Genomic DNA, 24,951 nt, shown 5'->3' on the forward strand with positions numbered 1-24,951 from the left:
TCCAAAAATTTAGACCGTACTTGTACGGACGTCATTTCTCGGTTGTGACTGACCATCACGCGCTTTGCTGGTTGTCGTCACTGAAAAATTTGTCGGGCCACCTCGGTCGTTGGATTCTCCGCTTACAAGAATATGACTCCTGTGCTCACAATAAGTATTTTGTACGTAATAATTTTTTTTGTGACTGCCCTAAGAACGGTGCTAGTATCAAACGGGTAGTATGGGACGTAGGTATATTGGTATTTTTTTGCTTAGACGATACGTCATCACCCCGCTACAAAAGGGATACCAATAACAATCACCATCATCACCACCTCTGCAGCTTCGCTTCGTTTGCAGTGCGACCTGCGACTGTTCGCATAAAATCGAGCGGTCGTACCAATGGTACTTCTACCGATCAGTACTTCTACCAATCAGTACCAATGACTTTCGAACTGTCCGACTAACGGCCTGCACCGAGAACTGCGGTTGTGTAGGCGCCATTTTTAGCTATGAAAAGATCAACGTTACACAAGGAAATCACGCACGCTGCTTCCATATCTGCCTGCTCGTCTAGCATTCTTGAGAAGTTCAGTTAATTTTTGAATTCTGGAGAATTTCACTTGATTTAAACATTCGGAAACTTTGTCGACTTCGCCTTTACGTCGAGAGACTTCCTTTTTACATGAAAATCGTCTGTGCACGTGCAAAAGTTAACGGGGAAGAGTTGAATTTGTGTGAAGCAGCTCCAACAGGGTCATTCTATGCGTGGAAACGCCGTCACTATTGCGTTAAGGCAACCTTTTTCACCTAAGGGAGCCCTAATTGATGGCGACCTCTTCCTGGTTCCGGCGTTTTAACCGTAAGTGGGACCACACTTGTAAAAGCTTTCTCAGCGTGGCCTACAAGCCCAATAAAGGGAAACGTTGGGTATGACAGCCACCCAAGATCAATGCGGGCGGTGACAATTGCACTCACCTTGATAAATGTTTGAGCCACTGATCGGGCAATAATGCGGTCAAACTGGTACCAATATGATCGATTCTGATCCAGGCTGTGGATCAGAACCGACAAATGCTCGTTCATTATCACCACAGGTGCGCGCGGCAACGTCGTCCGTGGAAAACTCTCTAGCTCTCTCGCACATTTTCGTTTGGCTCCCTATGCCCAACCATGCAGATATGGAGTGCCTTCTGCTCCGGAAGTAACTATCATACTGGGTACCTGAAGAACTACACTGGAAAGGTTCAGCCACCTCCTAGGACTAACCAACTCCACTCTCGGCAGCAGCTGTGGGAGAGGCAACATGTAGGGAACCAACTGAAATACTAACTTGCAGAAGGTGTGATCTTCCCCCAAGGTGAAAGGTAAAGACTCAGCTCTACGGTTCGAGAATACGCCGAAATAACAATGACGGCACGCCGAGAAAACGCGTATGCAGCGGAGAAATGGGGTCGAAATGCAAAACAAGCCGTTACAGCGGAGTCGGAAGGGACTAAAAAAGCCAAACAAGCAATATGAAATTCGGCACGTGGATTCACCGATCATGAGGAGTCGCTACCTCTAACGTGGCGAGAGGATCTTTGATGAGAGGTTGCGTGCCGCCTCTGCGTTGCCAGCTCTCACCCAGGACCTCGCTTCTTCATTTTTGATCCCCTTGAGGGTTTTTCTTTTCTTTTTTTCCATTTCACAGCAGCCCCCCAGGGGCAATTTAAGTGAAATGAAGACGTGAAACAACAACCGCGGGGTTTTGGCGGCGGGCCCGCATTGCAGCCGCGTTGCGAGCTCTCCGCGCTGCTGCCTTCGCTTGCAAAGTGTTCATGATGAGTAGCGCGCGCGCCCGAGTGCGCAGCGGAGCAGCGGAGACGGAGGAGTAGGCGCGTCATCTAGCGGCGACCTATAGATGAACTATTGCACAGCTGCCCCTCTAGCGGTCGCCTCGGTGCTGGAGCTCACGGGCACAGGAGCGACACTCGTCCGACCCTGTGTGTGGTGCTTGCTTTCAAACGCCGTGCGCAGGACTCCTGGCATCCATTCTCTGGACGCTGCTCTCTCCGACTGTCGTCTACCCATCTTTGCCAGCCTTGGGAGCACGTCATCCTGAAACGACCATTGGGACAAGTTAGGAGCGCATCACCCACCACCCTATAACTGCTGCTTGAGATCGAATTTGTGCAAGACATTCAGCTCGACCGTGGCCAACGAAAAGGGTAATGGCCCACGCATCATGTCCCGTCACTCTCGTCTTTCCCGTGGGTTTTTGCGCGGGTAACGTGTCCCTGAAGTACGCGGATTCTCAACTTTTACTCGCTACCTTCTTGGCTGCGTTGTTCGATGCGAAATGAGATTTCTGAACGCCTTCGGAATTCCGAGATGTGCCCGTTTCGAAAATGCTCGTTTCGCAGTTTCGCACCCCTTTCAGTCGTAGAGGAATTTAGGCTGCGAGGCGTCTGAGAGGATGCGAGCTTCACCTCTATCGTTCGGAGAAACCAATGGCACTCCGTCTTCCTTGTTTTGCGTCGTATTCTATCGGCTGCATTAAGCCAATCCGTGATATCTCGTAATAGACATTTTGAAACGAACGTGGAGTGGTTACAACTCACGGTTCTTCCCCTGGTTCACCTATTAAGCAATAATAAGAGAACAGACACTCTCGTGGGGCTTTAGATGTCCATCCTGACGTTGGGCAAGTCAACGACCTCCCCGCTGGAATCTCCTATCAGAGCGATATGACCCGAATGTGTGAGGTAAAAAAAAATGGCACTCTGCAGGTGGCCGCTGCAAAGTGCCGGAAGAAGAGCTGATCTTGCGAACTGAACAGGCAACGCAGGCCAAGTTAGCTGCACTCACCAGTGGCGGCCGTCCCTGGTGTCACATTCCACCAGAATGAGCCAGCTATGAGGAAGGGAAGTTGGCTGGCGCATGGTTTAACCCGTTGCCGGTTGTCCTCAGTGCCCAAAGGTTCTCGCTCCATTGACAGGAGAGGGACGAGGGATTCCCCACAGGTCGAAGCTCATGCATCGAAACTCGTGATTCTGCCATGTTCTCAGTCCAGCAAGGGGTGTGCCTCCCCACAGCTCCTCCCGTTCGAACCTGCGGAGGTACCCGTTGGCACTAGCGGTTTCCCGCTGTGCCACTCAACCATCTGCCCGGATGGCCTGGTGCGCAAACGCCCCCGACGGTCCTTAAGGGAAAGGAGCTGTGCGGAGACACATCCCAGCTCCGATGTACAAGCTCCCCCGCCCTCTCTATTCAGGAGAAGCAAACGCTCTACAGGAGCCGTATACCCTGCCAAAGGCTAGCAGTCAACCTATGGACACATGACCCAACAAGGCACCGAGGCGCCATCTACACACTCAGCCTTCTTCCCCAGCTCGTCTAGCTCAATTCCAGGGGACGGCGCCTGCAACACTTCCGGTGGCGACCGTCACTGGAAGACAGCTGCAAAGGCCCCGCTCTCCTGCACAAATCGACAAGACCAGCTCTCCTCCCAGGAAGCACCGCATTAGGGGACTTCTGCCCGAGAAGCCACTCAGAGGACCTGCCCAAGAGTGGCCAAGCGGGACTTTTGCCCGGAGTGCGACGCAGAGGACCTGCCCATGCGCGGCACCGCGGGACTTGTGCCTGAAGCTCCATCCAGAGGACCTGCCCAAGGACGGAACAACAGGACTTGCGCCCAAGACGCCGCTCAGAGGACTTGCCCAAGAGCGGCGTAGTGGGACTTTTGCCCGAACGCCAGCCAGAGGAACTCCCAAGGCCAGCGAAGCGGGACTTTCACCCCTAATGCGAGCAGTTCAGAGGACCAGCCCAAGAACTGCCCGGTGCTTCCATAGCTACCTATGATGTTAGGTACGTTATATACTTTTCGCGAATGTTGCGGCGGAGCACCTGGTGGCTACACTACCACTGCCATCATGGCCTGTATCACCAGTGCACTCAGCCACAACACCCGAAGGACTGGTGGCATTTTAGGAAGAGCAGCCACAGAAAGAGAGAGAATAGTCTTCAAGCATCGTTGCATCAAAGCGCAGAGAACTGGTGTAGTACGCGAAGTGATGTGGTCTTGAAAGAGAGAGAATAAGCTTTTTATTTAGAAAAAAAATCCAATTCCAGTCTTCGGGGCTGGCTTCCTCAGTACAGGACACCTTGAGCTCGGGCCGCATCAACAGCCCGCATCAAAAGCGTGAAACGTGCCGTGAACCCCCTGCCGCGGCTATGATGCAACGTGGAGCGGCTATGACGCAACGTGGCTCGACTATGACGCAACACAATCCACTTTAACCCAATCCAAATCCAAACCAATCCAAGCCAAGCCAATCCAAGCCAATCCAATCGAATCCAATCCAATGCCCCTCGCGAGAGAGTGTTATAGCGCCGAAATCGCGCCACCACGAACGCGTGACGTTGACGTCACGATCACGCCACAGATGTTAGCGACCGGAGCGCGCGCGAACGACAAATTGGGCCCATCTCCCCGCGAGGGGGACTCGAGTAAATGCGTCGCATAGGGGGTGGGTGTATTGCGTTAACGTTTAGTGTTTGGGGAGTTGGTAGTAGTGAATGCGTTGTATCAGCAGCTTCTTGACGTAGTTTGAATGAGTCAAGGAAATGTCGTCATTCTTGCGTGTTTCGCTTTGTTTACAGAGCAAGAAACGCAAATGCTTGCGGAGTTGTTAACTAACTAACTAACTAACTGACTGACTGACTGCAACGGCTTACTTGCACGAATGCTTTGCTCTGTGGACAGCACATGCACTCGCCATTTGTACAAGTGCGGCACGCACACACACACCTGGCTGGCGCCGCATCTTTTCAAAGTGCAACGAGTTGTGCCGCGCCTCCGCCAGATGGCGCCACGGGTCGCTCGACCGAGAGAAGACGCAGTGAAACACCCCCCTCGCGAGGGGCACGATCAAATGCAGAGCATTTCCGGGGGCGCACGGCGTTAAGTAGTTTGCGTTACGTTAATGTTGTTGCACTTGTGGCAATTGCTGCTGACGAGAGAGCGCTCGTCAGCAGTAATTTGAACGAGTCAACGATATAAGGCGCGTTCGTAGCGTCCCATTCTGTGTCGGCGTTGTGGCGCAGTGGGTAGAGCACCATGTACATTGCGTTCCGCCCGCAGGGTCGAGGGATCGAAGCCGGGCGCCAGATAGTATTTTTTTTTATATAGTAGGGACAACGACGGTGCGGACTACGGACGTCAACGTGGGTGACATCGTGAGTTACTGAAATGCTCTGCATTAAAAACTAGTGGCGGAAACAGTGCGGAGCCCACCTATGCTTTTGCACCATTACACGGGCAGTACCAGGTGGCCTCCCCAATTCTTTGTTTTTTGTTGTTGTGCAGCCATATCTGCAGCCATCGCAGCAACGCAGCAGTTATGCAAACTAAGCGCCATTTATTTTTTTTTGTTGTTCCTTCTCTGTATAAACATCAGGACGAAGCTGAAGACTACATTTCCTCGCAGCATAGGGCATCGAAGAGAATTAAGGCCACTGCAAACTGCATTATCTTTCCTATTAACGCGGCGTCACTGCGAGCACCGTCTGCGCGTTGTTTTCTCTTGCCTTTTAAAACGAAGCGTCAATGTTCTCAATGACGCCATCTGTAACGCAAAAACGTCGAAGTAAAAGAAAAAAGAAAACGCTCCCCGTGGCCGGATATAAACCTGGGTCCCTCGCGTTATGACGCCGATAGCGTATATCCGATAGCTCAATTTCGACCTGGTCGGAGTCACGACAAAGCTTCGCGTTCAACCATAGTCGTCGTTTGACGGAGGGGAGCATGATTTTTGCAATGCGACACAATTTCACCCCCTTCCCCCATGCCCTGCTGAAACTGTTTTCATTTTGCAAAGCATTTTCAGCGCTCAAAGAGGGTTATCACTTATTTCGTGAAGTGCGCGCGCGAGCGCATGCACTGCAGGCAGGCACAGACGCGCACACACGCGCGCACACACACTCGCACTCGCACACGTATGTACACGCACACACGCGCGCACACGCGCGCGCGGGCACAAATACACACGCACAGACACGCACAAGCACCCACACACGCACACAGACACACACACACACACTCGCACACACGCGCGCACACACACACATGCGCAAATACGCACACACACGCACCACGCGCACGCATGCACACACACGCGTACGCGCACGCACACACATACACGCACACACACACTTCTTTCCCACCGGAGGGGGACAGCTGCTTGGCTATCCCCTTTCCTAACGCGTCCAGAGCAAGTTTGCCGAGAGGGCCAGGAGAAGGGGCTCGTGCCACTGGACAGATGAAATGAGGAGGCCTCCCTAAAGACTCTTTCCCAGACGTCAATAACATTGTTTATTCTCTGAATGCAAACGTAGCAGAGGTGAAATAAAGGCAGAAAAAATAAAGCGGAATGAAACGACCAGAAGTAAAATAGAGGAAAGCCAGGTGGGAGTCAAAGAACGAATGCGTACACACGGGGAGGGCAGGGGAGGAACCTCACTTCAAAAGGGGGTTCTTGTAGACAGCATTCGGAACCCCATGAATTTCCAGCTGCTCGTAAACCCATTTGCGGTTGCGGCGGCACTCGATGCCACACTTTGCAGAACCACACTTGACGCGGGGAAAGTGGCAGCCCGGGCAGTCGACTTGCAGGCAGTCGCAGGCGTCCTTGTTCGAAGCGATGTGTATACCTCGGTCTGTGCAGGGCGCAGTAGAGTGATCCTCAGAAGTCTCGGGGACATCATTGGTCCTCTTCTTGATTTCGCGCTTCTCGTGGTGTCCAGAACCCTGGAAGTCTTTGAGCTGGGGATCATTCACGCGCAAATGACGCAGTTCCCGCTCCACCGCAGTAAGGTTGGTCTTCTTCCGTTTCCTTCTCCCCAGGCGGTCGTACTCAACCGCAGAGCTGCTCTCTCCTTTCATTGGGGAATTCTCTGCATCCGAACCCTGCTGATGCTCGGCGTTACCTTCCTTCTCTGCGCCTTCAGTTGTGGTTGCGAGTTTCTCCTGTGTCGCACGCTCGTCCTCCTTGTAGAAGGCTTCAATTTCCGGGTACTTGTTGCAGAAGCCTTTCAGGCACTGTAAGCACACCGTACGGCCAGGCTTTATCGGATACTTGTCGCGGCATTCCAGCGCAAATTACCGTGGAACGAGCCATTTCGGTGACGAAGTGCCTCGCTTGCTGTGCTTGTTCTGCGGGTCGATGCAGGGCGTGTCGTAACCCTCAAGGTAGAGGTTCTCGTGATACGAGCAGATGTTGCCGAACGCTCGGCCCAGGAAGGACACCAGGATCTTTGCGGTGGGCCGTGTCAGTGCGCTGAACGCTCTGATGGAGTCTTCAAACGGCTCCGAAGTGATGTGGCACAAGGAACGTGTCATGATGCCCACAGAGCAGCGGGCCGCTACGTCATTCATCCTTTTTGCTACTCCAGGTACTTCGAGGAAAGAACGGGATGAAGGAATTGCCCTTCGACGCCCCGTCATGAGATGAACCTTGCCGTTTCTTGATTTCATCGATTCACAGCTGGCAGAGACGCTCACCTTCTTCTAGGGTGACAAGATCGTGGCCCGATTCGGCCACGAGGCTCGTCACCTTTACAGGCCTGTCGGCGCCGGTTCGGACCCGTGTAGGCGAAACCGGTCCAGGCATCCACGCTTGTGCCTCTCCGTGTACAGGTAGAACTTCTGGTGGTGGCAGCAAACAGTTCGCAACAGCGCAGCACACCTTGCGTCCTTTTCTCAGTTTCTCTGACATTCTAAGGCTGTTCGCATTCACAGACACCGTAATTTTCATCTTCAAGGCATACTACAAAACATCTACACGTGCACACAATGAAAGAGACAGGAGCAGACGAACAAGATGGAAGCAAAAGAAATAAGAGCAAAAGTGCCGCCCGTCGTTGCAACGAATGAAGCGATTAAAAAAACTAGTAGGGTGTCAAGAAAGGAAATAGCCTAGAACGCATTTTATTTCTACACATGCACCACTTTACGTTTTTGGTGCGTATGTTCAAAAGATGAAGCCACGCATGCAAAAGCTGGTGAATTTTCGCTTCTCTACCAGCGCCATGGCGACACTTCATTTCCAATACCGAAACTAGCCGAAGTGTCCCGCCCCGGCTTGATTTTGTCCGCAGGATGGCGCGTACAAGTGAGCACACATTCGCGAAAGCTTCCTCGCGGTAACACGAAGGCAAAACGGAACTTCCCTCTTTTCAAACCCTTTATTATTCGAAAAGCGGGGCAGGTCACATCTTAGGAGCCCTGCAGACTTCCATCAACACTACCCGATTACGCGATGTGGACACTCTCTGACAAATGAAGCCATCTAGATGCACATCACTTGTTAAAGGTATAAATAAAACTTCCTTCCCAGTTTCTCGGAGTTAATGGATGTTTACCGCAACTCCTTAGCGCAATCTTCACCATTTTAAATACAATTGGTTTGCCGTGTCTTCCAGTGTCAACTTGGCCAAAGGAAACGACTTGTCGTTTAATACGTGGCCACAAACCTTACTGGATACGCCAGTATGGAAATATTTTACCACGTGGGGCTTTTTCGGCGTTGTGACGTTTGCGCTCGCATAATGAGAGAAGCCAACACATGTTCTTACGAGAATTTATGCCTTTGCCACTTTGCCAAGTACTTAGTGCTGGCCGGAAACTCGGGTAATAATGTTCGGGGAATTTTTGAAAAGATAATTATTCTGTGTGCGGGAACCTAATCCGCTCTTCGGAAAAGACGTTTGCAATAAATAACCATATTGCTGACCCTTTCAGGAATTGTTATGTTCGGCACACCTCTGAAGAAGGGATGGATGTTCCCATGATGTCATGGTAGTGATAAGACGTTGTAACGATGTCTTCATGATGTTGATAAATGCAGCTGCAGCATTAATTGCTAATTACATTTTGCTGGGTATTTTTCACTGAAATCAAGCAAAATAATAATAAACTGATCGGCTGTTTCAAAGACCAGAGCTAGGATTAAGCCTTTCCAGCTGGCAAAAAAGCTGAGGCCAGGCACGTTACTGTCTGGAACAGGCCTTTCGATGTCACTGTTTGTTTCGCGCTAATAAATGCGCTTAGCTGTAATACGTGACTTCCACGTACAAGGAAAACGTTCAAGCTGGAATACAACATTTCCAGGTAGGCTGGAAGTTCTCTCTTGTTGGGATTTGTATCCTACTGCAGCTAGGCATAAAGCTGGAGATATCCGTGTGCAGAATGGGAAGAGCGCGCCTGCTTTCACGTTTGTGTTCTCATCTCTAATGTGCGGGGCAAAATTTTTCGGCGTTTGAGTACGTTGACTGGTCAAAAACCTCACCCCACAATGACACAGTAGAGAGAGAGAGAGAGTAAATGTTTGATGAAAAGGAGAAGAGGCCAGGCGGAGAAAGTGAACTTGGGCCTGCTTCTTCCCATTGGGGAAGGGTATTGGGGATAAACAGAGAAAGGAATGAATACGGAAGGTATGGGGAATGACAATGAAGTCGACAAATGAACTCACCTACAACGGGGCGCTGAATCAGATGAATACCGTCCACTTTTCAGCACATTATTATCATCCCTAAAAACCAAAAAAACTGACATTATTTCGCAGTCTGCTAAATTTTGTCGCCACCTAGAGCCGGTATGAATACAAAAGCACCTACACTGTGGCGTGCTAGTGTGAGTACCACAATGCGGTGTTTCTAATCCACCGCTTGTCTGGATGAGGAGAAGTGAGTAGGTCATCACGACGGCCAAAAACTGCGCAGAAGAAAGAAAGCCCAGACGTTATTAATGTTTAGAGGCGTGTAGAAGGAAACTGTCTATTTAAGCTCCTAAGCTCAGTAACTCGCATTTTTTCTCAGGCAACTCTGTGACAACATTGGAAATGGCCGTAGAACAGTTTCTTGAATCTGCCAGGTAAAAAGCGCCCGCATTTATTGAGGCGCTTCCTCGCAAGTTGTATCGTTTGTTTTCTCAATAACATTAGCTGAGACATACCGTTTCATGACTTATGTGCATAGTATGAACTAACAGGTAGTAACTGGAAAAGACATTTTCGTCAGCTGTACTTATCCCTGATTATTAAGGACACACACGCATAAACATGCCAGGTGCAAACACACGCACACAAGAACACTCGTATTCTCACTCTGTATCTACCATATCTCATTTATACGTAACCTGTTTGTTTTATCTTCACCTGTTTGAACAACTTACAACATCATGACTAGTCAAACAGCAGCCAAATTGTTCCTACAGTCATGGTCATAAGCATTCAAAAATGGCGCTAACAGCAAGTCTCGCGAAGCCAATGCGAAAACTCAATGCTAGATCTGGCAGGAGCAATACGTTTCCAGAAAACCCATGGACTAGTCATACATGTTTCGCAATTTGAACGCATGTTGTGATTAGCGACTTTTTAAAACAATGTTGAGTGATAAATTTTAGTGCGGAAATGAATGTATATACCAGCCCGGACAGCAGGAGGCTGTGGCCTTTTAAACAACAAAAGCGTTTCTCGTGACTACTCATCCGTGTGTTCCAAAAAAAAAAAAAAAAAAGAACACTCGCCTTAAACTGCTAAAACTAAAAAAAAATATTGCCTCCGTAAACGGCCATGGTTCACCAAGCTCACGCCGATCACTTTAAAGTCGGCTTCACTTTTTAACACAAATGCATTGCCAGGAAGGCATTTGTTTGCTTTTGATAACAGCGCTAGGGCAGGACACAGAGGAGGCGACACGAGACAGGGCAGTCTTGTGTCGATTCCTCTGTGTCTTTCCCTAGTGCTGCTAACAAAACGAAGTATGTACCAACAAGCCCGTATTAACACCGTTTTTCAAGACATTTGTTAGTGGCAACATAGAGCATATCAAAATATGGAGGCCCTAAGACCGTGTTTTATTTTATATGCAGTTTTCATTACGTGAAAAGACGTCGCTGAGTAAAGTGCCCACACCACCGAGAGAACGTTGGGGATTCGACATATGTAGCATATAGGTGAGGCCATTCCCATTCACGCTACAGAACCGTGCGTGCACAAGTACGACGGGCACGAGTACGACGGGCATTTACCGATGTCGGCATGGGCCGGTCGACAGCGAAGAATCCGGGGCCTCTAAAGCACAGCTGCTCTTCGTCTATAGTCATGCTGAACAACTCGATCTGAGGGGACAGAAATTTCAGATTGTGGAAACGCGCCGTAAAAACACGTAACGATGTAGTCAAAACATGTAATGAGTGAACTTCCCTAGAGAAAAAAAATAATGAAAATCAGCTTCCAGCCATAAATAAAAATGCCCTAAATTGGCAAAAAAAGTAAAAAGCCGTAAAGCCAGGACCCTATCTCCGCCCAGTCTAAAATCGCGGCATGAATACCGCAAAAAGCTAAGAAGAACTTCTGTCGCACGACAAAAAACTTTGTTGTGACAGAAGAAGTACTGTTTTTACGACATACAGCTCTGTGGTAACGACAGTCAATTTTCTCAACGACAAACATTTCTGTAGTCACAACAGAGCTATTATTTACGCTACTCTTCACAATGGGCAATAAAATTCAAACTATGTGCAACTGCTGAAGGAACATCAGGATCACGACAAGACAGCAATTCGTCACGACTGAACATGAAAATCGGGACAGAAATACGACACATGACAGAACATCACAATCACGACACAGCAATACGTCAAGACGACAGTGCGACACGCGAAAACACGACAAACGACAGAAATATGCCTTGTCTTTTTCGACTGGGCGACTTTAAGGAAACCGCGAAGACAATAAAATTCTGGTCCATTACAGCCTTTTCCGGATAGCAATACCACAACTTTCTCGCAAACTTCCGGCAAGTAATTGAGATAAAGAAAAAAATTACTGCCCTTCCAATCTGTGAAGAAGGATGACCTGCGAAGCTGGACGCAGTCCACGGAGTGCACGAAACAAAACGCGTTTATCGTACTTTGCGATGGAGCATGTTTCTTAGCCAATTAGCTGAATGAACCTCGGACGGATCCAGGCTTTGGTCTTGCAGATAAACATGGAACTGCCTGTCTCCCTCCCGCGTTGTGAGCATCTCACTGGTTGTGTAAGGCCGGGTTCAGACTGTTGCCGCAAGGGTCGTAATGACTTTTAAGAATGACGTTATTTCACGTCTCAGCGAACCGAACTGCGTGACATGGGATGTTGTACGTCCATAGATCATGATACGGGTTTTGCGTTGATAATGTGAACATAGCCTAACACAGAAGCCAATCCGCTCTACCACTAAGGACTCCGCACAGGTCCCACTGGGCCGCTTAACGTCCGCGTTGAAATGTCGTACGCTGCTGCGCTCGCTCACTCGGTTACGCGGACGTAAACTGACACCGCTCCCGCGAAGCCCAGGTAACGGCTGCCAAAGGGCTGCCCCCTAAAACGACCGAAACCCGCCGTAACCGTGCCCGCTGAAATTCCACTTCGCCCCGCAGCTGCGAATCCCTCCCGGTTGAAGAGAAACTTGCCCTGTCGAAACGTCGGCGTGAGCCCATATTTCTTTTTCAGGTTCAGTGTGCAGAATTCTCGGAGTCGAACGGCTTTGGAGGCTTAATTCCTGCCATTGCTCGATGAAGATCGTTGGTGCTCCTTGCTCCGAGGGGTCGGCTCTGCTCTGGTTTGCCGCTGCTCCTTGCGACGTTTATGAGGCATCCGCTATCGATCCCACATCTGACATCATGTCAGAGAGCTCTCGTGCGACGACCAAGAATAAAATTCGTTTGTTGTTCGGCACTAAAATATACACTCCCAAAAGTCACGTGACTTCTCGGGCCCTATGGAAAGGCCACATGCACCAGACCCCCACGCATCACGAACTCAAAGTGAGCAGCTGGGACCGGCTAGGTATTGCCATAGGCGACGCCATGTCCTGGAGCATCATCCGAACCGCTTTCAGGGATATCGGGGGTCAATGAGTTAGTGTCGGCTTGGTTGAGAGTCTTCATGGTCGTCGACATGCCCCGAACTCGTGGGGGCGGGACTTCCCGATGGTGAGGCCTACTATGCGAGATCCTCCATCGAGTCGTTCCAACGCAGCGCGAACAGAGAACACGTCCCCTTTTCCTTGATGATGATGACCACGCTGCATGCCTAGTTTGTATCATTGTCATGATAGCGACCACTTCGAACCTTGACCACAACCGAGTGAAACTCTGGCGTTATTGGGCGTCAGATAAAAAAATGCGCCATAGCGTTAAATTGCCCTGCGCTGATTGGCTATCAATGCGTTAATGTGCTTTGGAGAGATCGTCTGCTCAGTTAGCATGATGCCTCAGTTGGTCGTACTTGAAACACTTAAATAACTATCGAGCACGACATTAGTCGCGAAATACAAAAATTATGCGAGAGCCTTAAACTGATCCTCTTAGCTAGTAACAGGATCAGGACTTTATCAAAATGCGCACGAAATTATGGGTCGTGGATGGGATAAATGGAAGCAGCGATGGACCGAACGAGGGAACTCGGGAAAGCGCATCTACTCTTCGAGTCATGTTTAAAAAGAACGCGAAATATCATGCAGCGAGACACATCGCCGCTGCCCCGTAACCTTCTTTGTAGTTCACCAGTCAGTCTGTGGCCGGTTGAAATTTGCGCCGTATGTATGCGTGTTTTTCATACCCTCAACAGCATTTATGAAACCTCTCTAAGCGCGTGTATTTCTCATTTTTGTTAAATGGACGAGAGACGGCCGCACCAGCTGGGAACGAACATTTTGTATCTCTAATCTGAAACAATGTAGGGTAAAATGCTCCACACGGGGCATTTTGTGTTATGTCGCCACTGTCAAAAGTCAAACTTCAATTAGCTTATTTTCAATGAACTGAGATTTTATGAAAATGATTCCGCAGTGAAATTGCCCTAAACGTTGCTCGAGCTTCGTAGATGCACACGTCTACCTCCTCTGGTGCGCATTCAGTGTGCTCCTAATCCAAAAGGGTGTCTATGCATCACATGACCATGGCGACGACGGTCTTTAATGGGGAAGACTTCTGGCTTAGAACGCGGGCGAAGAATTATTTGGTGCCTAAGAGTTCTGTGGACGATGATCCAAACTACGGTTGCTCCCACTGAGATGGAAGGACAGAAAAAGGCAGCCACGAACGTCCGTGGGACGTCCGAAATACAGCCGAACATCAAATGCCCAGTTTGGATGGCCACTACACGTCCACTGTACGTCCGTGTTTGGATGTCCATTTTCGGACGTACCGTGGACATCGGGAAACTGATGTCCATTTGCTAATGGCCTCTGCCAGTGGACGTACAAAGTTACAAGATAGCATGAAATAATGGCTTCAATTGAATATACAAGCGAAAACGAAAAAGCACTTTTGATTTTCAATTAAAACGATTTTTTACATCACCCTGACTTGTATGTTGCAAGTTTCATCTTCATATTTGTAACATAAAGCCTATTGTCTTCTTTGTTGAAGGACGTCACCAACTCTAACGATCATCGCTTTGGGGAAGGATATACAAGAATTAAGAACCGATCAAGAAACATGTGAAGCAAGTTCACTGTGTTCATGTGTGCCTGTCTGCCCTGTAGTGAGCTGGTCTCGCGCGGTGTACAATACGTTGCAGGAATATAAGGTTCTCGATATGTGATTCTGGAAATTTTTAGTGAACATCCAAAATACATCTAATTTCGGATATCCTACTGGAGAGTACGAAAGTGTTAAAGCCCGATATCCCACGGACGTACATGCTACGTCCATCGGCCCTGAAACGGGCGTCCTACGGACGTCCGCTACAGCCGAAATGGACATACGGTGGACGGCCGACGGACGTCCGGGGGTTGCTTGGGAGCCCTCAAAGAAGCTACGCTTGCAGTAAACTTAGACTGTTAGACACCGCTACTGCACTCGAGCTCTCTGAATTGTTTCCACGAAAGATAATCTCAGCTACCGAGGCTGGAAGAAGTGTGATGGCCCGCCAGGCTGCATTGCAGTTTGCGACTCGGCTCAAACAAATATTCACAGTGTAAATAAACTGCGACGGTAAATGATGAATTCACAGTGCAAACAAGAAACGAGGACGACAGGGAGAGCACGACACACAGGATCGCCGGTGTGTCGTGTGTCGTGTGTCGACAGATAGGAGAACCTGTGTGTCGTGCTCTTCCTGCCATCCTCGTTTCTTGATTGTGCTGTGAATTCAAGATTATGGAACACCAACTCGTCCAAGCATCAACTTTAACCAGATGAGAAACAACCGATAACCCGCCAAATTGAGCGTATATTCAGGGCGCCGACCAAAGCACATGCATATGCACACAGGGCACGCGCACATTTCGGTTCGGTGTTTGGGACTAGACAAGAAACTAGAAACAGGAAAACACCGAACTTTTTAATAGCTATCGCTTTCGCGTTATCAGCGGCGTCTAGACGCGCGGTGGTGCGACGCTGCGGCTCGGCCTGGTGCCCCTGAGGACGATCTGGCGACGAGCGAGCCCAACAAGAATTTCCTCGAGCGTGATGTCGCTTATGGACATTTCGGGAAGCCGCAGGTCGCGCTTGATGGCCGTCATCTTCGTGAATATCTCCGCCCAGCTCGTGTACGACTTGCCCACGCGGAATTTCATCACGCCCTGCGTGAACGGCAGAGCGGAAAACATGAATGGGTGAATGTCAGCATGGCCTGTCTTCCTACGGGGTATACATCGAAAAAAATTAACGCCCCTTTCTGGTAAAGGGGTGGCTGAAACCCGAACCTTTGTCCGATACAAATGCGAATACACAATTCTATCGGCCAAAGGCCAGTTCATATCTACGAAACGATCAGCTAAGCGAATGGTATGTGATTTTCTATGCCTTAGTTTGATTGGGTCATCTGAATGGGCTGATTCGGTTAGCTCAGCGTCATTGTTGATTTAAACTTGGGCTGATTTGATGGTGGATATTGCATTTGTTTTGGAGAAAGCTTCTCGCTTCTTCGTCGTCGTCATCATCATCATATCCCTCTTGTTGTGGAAGCCTATTTTGTAAAGTTTGCTTTCTTTCAGTGTAGCTGACAGCAGGCGTAACTGATATGGGTTTCTCGAGAAACCGATACCAGCAACGCCTGTAAAATATTCTTCAGGCGGTCCACTCAAAAATCATGCAAAGAAGGGCGGAGAAACAGAAATGGACTGGGTGCATATAAATACTTCTTTTATTCTCCGAAAAAATAGAAATACCTTTTCAAATAAAAAAAAGGAAAGAATTCCTGTATTCCGTTCTCGAAGTGACGCAAATATATTAAGAAGGACAAAAAGGCAGCGAGCATGCGTACTTTAGGGCATTCCTTACGTGATAATCACGATTATTCTTTCAATGAAAAATTAGCTGTTTATCTGCTTGCTCCGCAGAAAAGGCGGACAAGTCGTCAAAAGACAGTCTTGTGGTGCCCCAGCCACGCAACTTTCTCTGCTGTCTCTCACAGTCCCTCGGGTTCTTTGCCTCCCGTCTTGGGCTTTCCACGATGAATGCAATTGAGGTTCATACAATTCAGTTCCATTTAAACGCGGTTGCACGGATCGCGTGTCATTTGTCTAGACAGCACGCCTTATTTGTCTCTTGGGTTGAAGCAGCTCTAACCAATATGCTCGGTTTGAGTGTATCGCGCCTTTCTTCGAAACCGTTCGTTTCCTGTCGTAAAAACCAACCAACGTGTGTTCTTAATCTAAAAAACGTCGGTAATATATACAATTTTTTTTTATTTTCTTGTAAACATGTCTGGTATTTTCATTTGGCTGAATAATGCTGACATGTGGGAGCCACGGCAGCAGTTTTCCCATTTCGAAATGTCTTTTCGTCTATATATAACATACCTTGTGCTCAAGCACTCTTTCCCCGGCTTTCCGTCCTGGCGGTAAGAGGTCGAATTGGATGACCGACCGAACCGACCTGACCAAATCGGACCCGACCCGACCCGACCCGACCCGGACTGTCAGAGAGACCGTCTGAATTTTCTAGTTTAGGTGGCACAAGAAATTATCTTTGGAAAAATTTCACCCACCCACTGCACAAATTCAACCACCGCGAAGGCTCTCCACCCGCTCCAAGCACCCAGGCTCTCCAGGCTCTCCACCCGCTCCCCGTGCTAAATCTAGCCCCCTTAGAACGTCTAGTTGGCACCTTTACGGCTTTCAGGGCAGCTAAACCCTCCGGATAACGTCCTCCAGACGATATATTGTGCAACATCTGTTGACTACAGATGACGCCACTGTCCGCGTATACGTTAGGTGATGTCATTACCTTCAGGATCCTGATGCCTAGGCGCGAAGGGTTGGACCGCCTGTACCATACTGTTCTCCTCTGTCCGTTGCCATTGCAACCAACCGGGAAACGTAAATACCAGAACCCCCTCTGCTCCTCTCTGACACCGCCTTTCAAGACGCATGCGCGTGAATGCCAAATATAGTAAGAAAGTCTCGACTGAGCTATTGACCGGTGTGGCAGCAATACGGCGGAAAGTCGCTTCGACGGACATCCCAGCAACACCGGAGACCAGAAAAATGTAAGGATTACTAAGTTGCGGTTATCTAATAAAAACCATCCACTTTTCAAAACATTCAATTGTATTAACTGCACTCCTAAAACCACTCCGCTATCTGTGAGAGCTGCTAGAAAACGGCCTACGCGCAGCTACCTACGAGTGTGTTCCTGGGAAATTCGGACTTCTAAATGAAGCCTTTTAGGGCGAGTGCAACTATAGGGCACAGCGTTTCGGCTAACTGCACCAACCTCATAGAGTTGCTGCAGGGTGGCCTCGTGGAATTCCTCTTGAACTTTGAGCAGGACGTTGCTCTGCAGGTCGTAGTCGTAGTGTCGACCGGGAGGTAGGCGAACCTTGACGGTGTAGCATCGCCCGTACTTCTGGTTCATCTGTTCGGCGTCGCCCAGTGCCTCCACCTTGGCAGCCTTGATCACTGCTACCCGGTCGCACACCAGCTCGCAAAGAGACATGCTGCGCATGCGCAGAAACACCGAAAAATACGAAGACTATCGTACCGGAGTAGCTCGTAAAAAGTTGTACATAGTAAGCCCCGTTACAAGAATTTTTTTTTATACGAAGTCTGGTGTTATTCAGTCTCTTTCTACCGATGCATTACGGGATTTCGCCCCTTGTTTCGGGGATAGTATTTCATGCTACTGTTGTGAACGCTGGTAAATTTGAAAAACCCTTTTTAGGTCTGCTGGGCCACAGCGCTCCAAAAGTCACTGCAATTGTGGTGGAAAGTTTACTGAGTTCTAATCTTACATCATTACTTTTAAACTTTTGAACACTTAATTTGCACTGCGCAGTCCTAGTACGCGGTGACTCTTTGCATAGGATATTTATGAGTTAACTTGCCCGCTGGACTTGATGGTGTGGGGGGGGGGGGGGGGGGAATTCAGCACTGCTTGCAAGAATCGGTCCTCGTAGAGCGTAGCGGAGAAGTATACCCACGACATCTCTTACAAAGTAGATAGGAACTTACAGAGGCTTTACCTTGAGCCGACGGGTAATAACCACCATCATTTCAAGGCACTTGCAGAATCTATAGATAAGGGGTTCAAAAATAGGAAGAATAATTTACATAAGTTGGCAAGTTTGCTGTGGGTTCTAAATCCTTCTATTTAGGAAGCAGAGTGCTGCTTGTAGAGAGACGCGATTTTGTCCTTTTTTCATCTTCTTAAGCCGCTATGCAGAAAGACATCAGAAATTCGTTGACGACCTTTCGGTTGGTTACGGCTAAACATTGAGGTAAATGTAGCAATTCGGAGTGCGACGTGGCACTCCACTTTACCGGTGGTTTTAAAGATATAGTTATCGGCTATGTATCCTGTTGCATTCGAAGCCACTGCACAGGTCACTCATAACTCAAACCAACGTTTCAAACATTGCATCTAAGAGGAGAGAGTGGAAGAGAAATCATTTTAATGAACTCGAAAGTGAGAAATAAAACCCCTACACCCTACCAAAACACAAAGGAAAACAGCATTTGAAAGTGTGTAATTAACGATAAACCCCCCTTCACAAGGGTTGCTGTTGGGGTTTTTGCAAGGTCGCAAGACTCATCAATGAAAGCACGCTTAAAGGGTGTTTTGTTTTGTTTTTAGTAGGATGTAAGGGTGTTAGTTATAAAAGGTTAGCTACACCCTTTTGGGTGTAAATCATTTTAGAGTGCAGCCGTCTTCTCCCGTGTCACCAGAAGAGTCTGGTCCTCCGGGCGACAGCTCGTCAAAAGCGTCTCAGGAAATGGTGTATACCGGTACGAGGTGATGATTATGGACGTCGCCCTGGTGCTTCTGAGGACCTGCAGCGCCCGGATGACCTCGTGGCGGTAGGGCGGCTGCACGTCCGAGAACGGCTCGTCCAGGAGCAGGACGGAGGGTAGGCCCACGGCCGCGCACGCGAGAAGCAGCAGTTTCGTCTCGCCGTGGCTGCGGGGTTGTCGGCCTTCAGCCAATCAGGGGTCCCTCGGAGGGGCCACAACTCGGAGTGCCGCTACATGATAGTACTACTTTCTAGTTTTCTGTCTGTGGCCTAGCGTTCTGTCGGTTTATCCCCGTAAGTTGTCGGTCAGATGCTCTCATCCTTGTCCTGTCTTGTGAGATACACATCTCAGTTGCAGTAGTACTACCCCATCTAGATGTGTGTCCTGTTTTGATACCATTGCACGTTCTGTATTCAGCTGATCGTTAAACGGCGATTAATACCTGTGCAAGCCATTTGAATTATTTTATTTCTATCCCGGTTTCGTTTATTTAACATTTCTATCGTAAAGAGCATTGTGTATGGCCTGTGTTTTGTTGCAGGGTCTTGCAGCCATTTTCCCGACCCTCTTCCTCTTCCCCGCCCCGTGGTCACCGGAACGGCCCTGGAACTCCAGCTTCGGCATGGTGGAGATCGACATCCCCAAGCGCTTCTGGGGGCACTCAAGCACTGACCGCCATCCTCAGTGGAACACAGCCTGTGTACTCCCCGAGAAGGCCATACACCTCTGCCCACTGGTGAAACGTTACTTCTATGCAGCACCAGCCAAGCGTTCCCCCATTGTCAAGCATCGCGCTGTTTTTAAAACAAAACAGATCTATGTTACTGATTTGTCCGTAAGCTACGAAAACGCATAGCAGGTAACTTTCTGGCGATGAGGATTGCGGAAGCACCCCAAGAAAAAAATTTGCCCAGTGGTCGCGTAATGAACTCGTAATGAAACTCGCGTAATGAAGATGACGCCATCGTTTGCGTAATCCCGGCATCACCGAAGTGGTTTGAATTTAGAGAGGGTTGCATGAACGTGGAAAATTATGCAGGAAAATCATCCGCCACTTCTTGTACGAAAGCGATGGTTGAACGCGAAGCTTTCTTCCTGCGAAATGAAATGACAAAGGGTCAAAGCCGCTGTTTCCTCCCAGTCTCATGATGGACTAGAAAAATAAAAACGTGTATATTCGTCAAACCGTGTGTGTGATGTGTGTTTTTCCGTATATGCTGGCCTTTCATTTTGCTTTCAATTTACTGTGCCATTCACTGCACGCACGGCTGTTGAACTGGAGCCTTTCCAATAAGCACCTTTTATTTCACTGTACTGCTAGCTTTCGAATTCGCGCTACCAGGTAGCTTTCATTTCCTAGAAACACCTTTCATTCCACTCTGCTAGGTATCTAGCTTTGCTTCGCTTTCACTCGAGCTAGCTTGCTTTTCTTTAATTCTACCAGCTTTGATTTCACTCTGCCAGCTATAGCTGGCTTTGCTTTCATTCTACCTCTGGCAGCTGGCTAGGGAATCTTTCGACGTTAAGGCTGCGAACACGAAGACAAGAGAAGTTATCACTGCACATTTCCTCTTTTATTTCAAATCCAAAATTCGCCGGCAATCCGTCCAGGTGTAGTCAGGAAGCCCAGGAACACAGCGGCACTGCGAATTGTGACAAAAATTCATAACGTAGCCATTCCTTGCTGAGTACCGCAACGCAACAGAATAAATACACAAAAAGACAAGGTCAACCGCACTAAAACCCGTGCATCGCTTCAGCCTCCCGGCCAATAGGGACCGGTTACTACAGTCGTAACCTAGCAGAGGAACTGGTCCTCCGAAGAGCTTTGAGCATTCAGAGGCGGTATTCTCGAGTTTTGTCCCTTTTGCGTCCCTTTTGGCAAGCCCTGATTGGCTAAAAGCAAACAACCGGAAGTGACGTAACGCAAGCGTGGCAAACCTATTGCTAACGCTTATTGCTTAACCGGAAGTACGTCACGAGGAAGGGGCGCAAAAGGGACGTTTTCAAAAGAGACAGTTACGATAATACCGCCCCAGGTGTACGAGGAAAACCACGCACAGCCTCCAGCAGGCGGAGAAGGGCAGGAAAGAGAGAGAGGGAAGTAGCTGTCTCGACGTTTAAACACCCGCGATAAACAGGTTGCCTTCGCCCACCGCTTTGACGTCACTCGCTTGAACCGTGAGTACACGCTTTCTGCGGACTCTGCCTGCCTCCTTTCCACAAGCTGTGCACCTCACCCAGCTAGCCGAGTGGCAAGGACGCTGGACCGAGCCGCCCGGATGGTCGAGTGGGTAGCGTGCCGAGCTCGCACGCAGGCAGCGCTAGAGAGATGGGTTCGATCCCAGCTGCCGCCTGCTTGGCTGTTCGGGTGTGGCGGACAAGGAATAATACGTGCCGTGGGGAGGGCCTCGTTTGGCCCTCCCCGTTTGCACTATTATTTCTCGCTGTCCGCCCGGTCATCCAGCGGCCGGATGGCTGTCCCCCCCGCGGGGGTTTCCAACCGATGCCCATACCTGTACAGAAGGACGGTCACCGCATGGCTTTGCTATTGTTTTCTTTTTTTTCCCATCGAACTAACCCTCTGCAGATAGAAAGAGCCGCGAGTTCGTCTGTTTACATACCCGTGACCCGGTCTTGCGATTCAACTATCGCGCCGTCTGGGCGTCGCTCGGGTTACACAAAAAATGCTGCTCCAACTTCTCTCTCACCTGAACTATCCCGAAACAAACGCGACATTGCACTGCTCAAACGACGACATGTGCCGTGGCTTCCCAGCAGACGACATCATGGGTAGCTACGAGTCACCATTATAACGCAAATACCGTAATGCCAGCACTCCTAAGCCATGCCAGCAGCATCAAAAATCTGTAACAGACAGTCGCGTATTTCTCTGCTAAGATACTGCGGTAGTCCTTGCAAGTGTTCTTAAGATTATTTACTCAGAAGCACGCTACATCATATCTAATAGCATAATGGTGTGTTTCTTATGCTTCAAAAGTGCGTCTCAGCCGATCACAGCAAGACATTCTTGGTTGTACAGGGGGGATTAAAATAAATACGAACAACGGAGCACACAGCCACCGAAGCATGCCGCACCGTCTGGCTGCACGGTCAGTAAACTGCGCGCATGCGTAGTTCTTTCGGAGCATTTGAGACTGTGGCCTACTGTTAGGGGAAACGCTTGATCACGAAGAGACGCATGTCATTTATTTTGAGGCATCTTTTTATGATCTGTCGCCACTGGGCATACTGTGATCTACTACGTTCGCTAGACAAGCCCGCAGAGACCAGATGCCATTCAACGATCATCGTGCTCAGTGGCGACACAGCGTGAAAAGGCCCCTCAAAATAAATGACCGGCGTCGTTTTTTGATCACGCATTCCCCATAAATGTAGGCCGCACTATCAAACGCTCCGAAACAATTGCGCATGCGCGCAGTTTACTGACGGTGCGGCATGCGTCGGAGGCTGTGGGCTCCGTTGTTCGCGTTTCTTTTAATCCCCCCTGTACGGGCTCCCCAGCAACTCTTCGCGGTTTCCTTGCTGATTTTTTGAGACACGGAGGGCCGTAAACAACCAAAATGTGCCCCGTCTTGTCGCGGGAAACTCCGGGCGACGGCGCTCACTCAATGCCTTCATCTGACGTCACTTCCGGCTGCCGTAATGGCAGCCCTTTTTTTTCAGTTGAGGCTTACAAAAGAGCAAATTTTGATCCTGGTTCGCAATGCATTCACGCATATTTGTGCTTCCAGATTTTGCGCTTCCAATCTTTTTAAAGTAACACGGCCAGTAAACCCTGCACATAAAGGCCCAAAAAATCAAATCTCGTTGCCGTTTGCCTTTGCGCACCGGAAGCAGCGGGCCGTGCCTTGAAAATTTGCTCGTTCTAGTAGGGCAGTTAACCAATTTTTCTTCCTTAGCAGTACACTGTGCACATCGGCACAAATTTTTGCCGTTAATCCACGGCCAACCCTGACAGAAAAACTCAATCGAGTCCGTGACATCAAGCGTAGCAGAACAGCGACTTCAAGCGCCGCCATGGTGGCCGAGAGCCAGAGAAGAAAAAAATGGCTGCCTCTTCTAGCTTCGCTGCAAATGGCGACAAAAGACAATAGCCGACTACAGCCGCTGCGCGTAACTGTTATGAATTTATGTTACGTTTAAAATGTGACCAATGCTGTCTTTTACTGAATATTGTTTGCAGGAATGACGTATACTCCCACACTTATTATTCCAAGGCTTTGCGATATAAACGTCTCGTTCGAGAATTCTTTTTCCTTTTATCCGGACGGATGAATCAAGGGACGGACAGACAGACAGACAGAGAGACCACAATTTCCGCGTTTAAGTAGCACAAAGAGAGGCTATCGGCTTAAAAAGGGGAGACCGGAACCTCGCGTTATCGACGACCTCCACAAATCCTTGCGTCTTCGTATCGTCGAAGAACGTCCGTAGCACGTAGGTGGCGTTGTTCCTGGGCGCAGCTCGTGCGGGCAGGAAGTGGTGCTCGCACAGCGCCAGCATCACCAGGGAGCTTGCCGCATTACCGGGCATCCGATGTCACGTTTTCGAGACCGTCGTCCGGCATGTTATGCGAATCACAGCTCAAACGCCTGGCTAACTGCTCGAGACGCACGGCATTTAGCGCGCGCAACAAGTGCTAGAACTTAGACTCGGGAAGTCGGTCAAGGACAGGGAACGGCGGTCGATACATGGCCTAGACTCCAGACAACAATTCGCGCTAGTAACCCCGCAATGGTTACAGATCACTTCAGTATCCCTTTACGAGAATAAAAGTGCTACTGGGGAAACTTAGTGAACAGAACACAAGGTCCACCGCACCAAAGGCTGTCCATCGATGGATCCCTTTGGCAAACACTTAACGGCTAATATAGCCATAGCCGTTCGGAGCTCCTCAACCGCTGGCATTTGTCATATCACCTCCCCATTATTTACCTCAAAGACAACAACAGCCGGTACATTTGAAGCAACAGCTGTGAAATAAATCGGCAGCTAGTTAGAAACGCTCCTTCAGTTGGTTTTTCCGATAGTAAGAGGAAAGAGTGGTCGCGTAAGAGTGGAACCTTGCGTAACTGTTGCCGGTTGATTTCTTAAAATGGCGCCAGAAGCTGTAGTGGCGCGGGCGACAGCAGGCGACGGCGGAGTGAATTCTTTTTTTGCAGTTGATGAAGTATTTAATTTCGCAAAAGTCAAGCATGTTTGATTTTTTATAAAGGAACACTGCACATATCACTTCTGTATTGATTTGTTGTCTCATATTTGCGTAATGTCTTGTTCTCCTTCAACAATGTTGACAAGTATGAGTATTACACCGGACATAGACGGGTAGATTTAGCACTGACTATATAAGACTATTGCGCAGGCATTGTTTTGCTTTGGCCGGGTGGCTGAATCGAGTCACAGACATACAGACAGACCAAAATTTCTGGGTTTAAGTAGCCCAAGAAAGACTATCGTCTTTAAAAACTTCGCCGTAAAAACTTCGCCGTGCGAGATGAACGAGCCGAAGCTACGTCGGGATTATGAGGCGCGTCATAGTTGAGGGCTCCGGATCAATATTGAACACTTGGGGATCTTTGGCGTGCAGTAAAATCTCGACGTGTTGACGTTTGAGATCTTCATCTCCACCACAAAAGCAGGCATCAGCGCCAGCGTCAGCCCCTAATCCTTTGGCTCGAT

At 49.1% G+C, this 24,951-nt stretch overlaps 1 protein-coding gene across 2 annotated transcripts; it reads right to left on the reverse strand.

The window, feature by feature from the left end:
- Positions 1-1,733: 1,733 nt before the first annotated feature.
- Positions 1,734-19,414, reverse strand: LOC144154825 (cholesterol transporter ABCA5-like; the record flags this gene model as incomplete). Of its 2 annotated transcripts, none has more annotated exon segments than XM_077685920.1 (3): positions 1,734-2,079; positions 17,732-17,954; positions 19,241-19,414. In XM_077685920.1, coding segments are annotated over 3 exon segments (589 nt in total), but the record flags the coding sequence as incomplete, so codon positions are not given.
- Positions 19,415-24,951: the final 5,537 nt, after the last annotated feature.

This window comes from Haemaphysalis longicornis, unplaced genomic scaffold (assembly GCF_048455015.1).
Source record: "Haemaphysalis longicornis isolate Haplotype H1 unplaced genomic scaffold, Haemaphysalis longicornis Haplotype H1 scaffold_945, whole genome shotgun sequence".
Classification (NCBI taxonomy): domain Eukaryota; kingdom Metazoa; phylum Arthropoda; class Arachnida; order Ixodida; family Ixodidae; genus Haemaphysalis; species Haemaphysalis longicornis.